The sequence below is a fragment of the Bos grunniens genome, chromosome 7, assembly GCF_055505025.1.
Source record: "Bos grunniens cultivar Pamir isolate PY7600 chromosome 7, Bosgru_T2T1.0, whole genome shotgun sequence".
In the NCBI taxonomy this organism is placed as follows: Eukaryota; Metazoa; Chordata; class Mammalia; order Artiodactyla; family Bovidae; genus Bos; species Bos grunniens.
The window spans coordinates 8,262,865-8,266,861 of NC_141171.1; the positions used below are offsets into that span (position 1 = coordinate 8,262,865).

The 3,997-nt window shown below is 43.5% G+C and overlaps 1 protein-coding gene across 1 annotated transcript; it reads right to left on the reverse strand.

The window, feature by feature from the left end:
* Positions 1–1,015: 1,015 nt before the first annotated feature.
* On the reverse strand, positions 1,016–2,728 carry LOC147368243 (olfactory receptor 1I1-like). The gene has a single exon (XM_086413593.1). The coding sequence runs from the start codon at positions 1,964–1,966 to the stop codon at positions 1,016–1,018; it is 951 nt and encodes a 316-aa protein (XP_086269719.1). The 5' UTR covers positions 1,967–2,728.
* Between the last annotated feature and the right edge of the window lie 1,269 nt (positions 2,729–3,997).

Consider the following 3,997-nt stretch of genomic DNA (forward strand, 5'->3'; position numbering starts at 1 on the left):
TAAATTCGTCTGTACCAGTTTTTCTATATTCCACATATAAGTGATACTATATGATACTCGCTTTTCTCTTTCTGACTTACTTTACTCTGTATGACAGTCTCTAGGTGCATTGACACCTCTGCAAATGGTACTTTTTTGCTCCTTTTTATGGCTGAGTAATATTTCATTGTATAAATATACCACATCTTCTTTATCCATTCCTCTGTTGATGGACATTTAGGTTGCTTCCACATTATCTTTATTGCAGATGAAGATCTTCATTAAAATTGAGTATAGCTAATGGATGTGAGAGTTGGACTGTGAAGACAGCTGAGCGCCAAAGAATTGATGCTTTTGAACTGTGGCGTTGGAGAAGACTCTTGAGAGTCCCTTGGACTGCAAAGAGATTCAACCAGTCCATTCTAGAGGAGACCAGTCCTGGGTGTTCTTTGGAAGGAATGATGCTAAAGCTGAAACTCCAGTACTTTGGCCACCTCATGCGAAGAGTTGACTCATTGGAAAAGACTCTGATGCTGGGAGGGATTGGGGGCAGGAGGAGAAGGGGATGACAGAGGATGAGATGGCTGGATGGCATCACCGACTCGATGGACGTGAATTTGAGTGAACTCCGGGAGTTGGTGATGGATAGGGAGGCCTGGCGTGCTGCAATTCATGGGGTCGCAAAGAGTCGGACATGACTGAGCGGCTGAACTGAACTGAATCTTTCATTCAACTAGGATTATCCATGTACCATTTCTATAAGACACCCCAGAAAGGCCAATTTAAGGCTACTTCAAAATCTCCTACTCTAACCTTCAGGAGGAAGATAAACCATGGGGGAAAATACACATCTTTTCTTTCCTGCAGTGCTTCATTCATCTCTTATGACAGACACATTTACCATGTCGACCTGTGATGATTTGTTGACAGATCTCTATTCCATACCAGACTCTGAATGCCTTGACAGAAGCAATGGATGTGTTTCAGTGTTCCATGCACTGAACTGTGGCCCTGGAACATGGCAGGTGCCGAACAGCTATTCTGCCCTAGGACTGATGGGTGCTACTTTGCCACCCAGCTTCCTCAGGGCTGCCTTCATGTCCTTGTTCCTTAGGCTGTAGATAAAGGGGTTCAGCATGGGAATGATCACAGCATACATCAGGGCAGCTGCCTTATCCTTCTGGGAGGAAGTGGGAGATGCTGGCTGCAGGTACACAGCAAAGATGGTGCCATAGAATAGTGTCACCACGGTGAGGTGTGAGCCACAAGTGGAGAAGGCTTTCCATTTGCCCAGAGCAGAAGGGATCCTGAAGATCGTCCGAAAAATGCAAGTATAAGAGAAGACTTTGCACACTAAGGGGCTGATGCCCATCACAATGCCGAAAGCAAAGATCACTAGCTCATTGGTGTGTGTGTCTGAGCAGGAGAGCTTCAGCAGGGGCATGAGGTCACAGAAGAAGTGGGGGATTTCAGAGGCAGCACAGAAGGTCAACTGAGCCATGAGGCTGGTGTGGACAATGGACTGGAGGTTGGTGATCAGCCACGACCCCACCACTAGCAGCCCACACACACGGGGACTCATGATGGCCAAGTAGTGCAGAGGGTGGACAATGGCCATGAACCGATCAATGGCCATCACAGCCAGGAGGAAGCTGTCCATGGTCCCAAACAGGTGGAAGGCATACATCTGGGCAAGGCAGCCTGCAAAGGGGATGGCTTTGCTCTGAGTCCAGAGGTTCACCAGCATTTTGGGGACAGTGGTGGAAGAGAAGAAGATGTCGATGAGGGACAAGTTGGAGAGGAAGAAGTACATGGGCGTGTGGAGGTGTAAGTCTGTGATGATGGCCAGGATGATGAGCAGGTTTCCAAAGATGGTGACCAGGTACATGGGCAGGAAGAGCCCAAAGAGGAAGATCTGATGCTCTGGCTTTTCTGAGAGTCCCAGGAGGAGGAATTCTGAGACTGCTGTTTGGTTTTCTTGTTCCATGGATGGCCTGTGTCTACTGTGAGGAGAAAAAGGCAGAGGGAAGCAACCTAAAGCTGGGAATCAAACAATACTACAAAGCTACAGTCATCAAAACAATGTGGCAGTGGCACAAAAGCAGAAATATAGATCAGTGAGGCAGAATAGAAAACCCAGAAATAAACCCATGCATCTATGGTCAATTAGTCTACGACAAAGTAGGCAGGCTGCACAAGGTTGGAAAGACAGTCTCTTCAACATGTGATGCTGGGAAAACTGGACAGCTACATGGAAAAAAATGAAATTATTCTTTAACACCATACACAAAAATCAGCTCAAAGTGAATTAAAGACCTTAATGTGAGACCAGACACTGTAAAACTCCTGGAGGAAATCATAAGCAGGACATTCTCTGATATAAATCAAAGCAATATCTCTTTTGATCCATCTCCCAGAATAATGGAAATAAAAACAAAATAAACAAATGGGACCTATCAGGGAATGTTTAACAAGAGGATTCCTACATGCTGTTTTTCATAAATCCTCTGTTCTTTATCAGTTTCTGTTGCCAGAAGCCAGTGGAATGGCATGCCACTCCCAGGACTGCGGTCATAGGATGAGACAGGCTTGAATCTCCTTCAGTAAACATTCTCCTTATGACAAAATTGCTTAGTCTCGATCCTTTTTCTTGAGATATGGATTGTCTCCTGACCTTGTGACCATTATTAATCCCTGTTCCCTTGGTAACGGTTGCTGTACGTTTGGTTTTCTGATCTTTATCCTTGTCGAAACAAATTTCTTGTACAACAACCTATATATACTCACAGAAAGATCATTAAAGCACCTTTGCTCCATCAGAGCTTGGGTCTTCGTGTCTTTCTTTCTTTCTTTTTCTCTGTCTCTCTTTCACTTTCTTATCGTCGACTCCAGACCGCCAGGTTCCGGTCCATAAAAGGACCTCAACAAGTGGTTCCAGAACAGGGACTTGGCATACGTGGCATTTCGGATGGAGTGACTCCGGGCCTATTGAGGTCGGTAAGTACTAAGACACGGGTCAAACGGCTGGAAAGCCCCATCATTTCTCTACTTTACTTCACCATTTGTTTAAAGCTCAGGGACTTTTGGTTTCATGCCAATGAATAGAGGCTTGCTTTCAAACACTGGTTAAATGTAATCCTTGGTTACCTGATAAAGGCAGTTTCGATTTAGAAACTTGGCACCAGGTCAAAGAAATGTTGAACGAGCCATCAGGAAGGGAAAAAATATTCCAATTGATTTCTGGCCCCTATGGGCTCTCATTAAAGCTGTAATTCTGCCATTTCAAGGTAAATTCTAGCCCTCCCAATATTCGACAACTGACAGAACACTTATTACATGAATATAAATTAAATGATAAAACTTTACAAAAGGTCCAATTAAAACAACATAAAATATTTCAAAATTTTCCTACTAATCCTATCCCGGCTACTCCAAATGCTCCTCCTCTGCCAACAGGCTCAACTCCAAAAGTCTCTCCTTTGCTGGAACCTAATAATTCTGATAATGACTCTTCCGAGACACCTTTTGACACCAAAACCGGCAATACTTTTTTAAATAATAATGATAAGTCCTTAACACAGACTCATATTTGCAAAAAATCAGCAGTTACTCTCTCTCCTCCACGACAGAGGCTCTCTGAATTACTGGCTTTGCAATCACAAATCTCTGAAGCCAATGGTTTCTCTGCCTTTCCAGTTTTAAGAAATCCTGACTCTCAAGGGCACATAATACCTCAATATGAATGTATTAATTTTTTTTTTTACATGCAACAGATGAAAAAGGCTATAACTATGTATGGCCCACATTCGCCTTTTACTAAAGAGCTTCTAAGTATTGTGGCCTCTTCTATTGGAAATTATTCTCTATGATTGGTGAGTTTTAATAAACGCTCTCCTTAAACTAGGAAAATATCTTCAATGGATAATGTGGTTTCATGATATAGCCAGAGATCATGCTAACAAGAATGATCGAGCTGGCACTCCCCAAAACCAAATTACTTTTGAAATGTTAACTGGCG

What these genes read in the sequence shown, in the direction of transcription:
- LOC147368243 (XM_086413593.1), bottom strand. Translation starts at nt 1,966, where the DNA reads ATGGAACAAGAAAACCAAACAGCAGTCTCAGAATTCCTCCTCCTGGGA.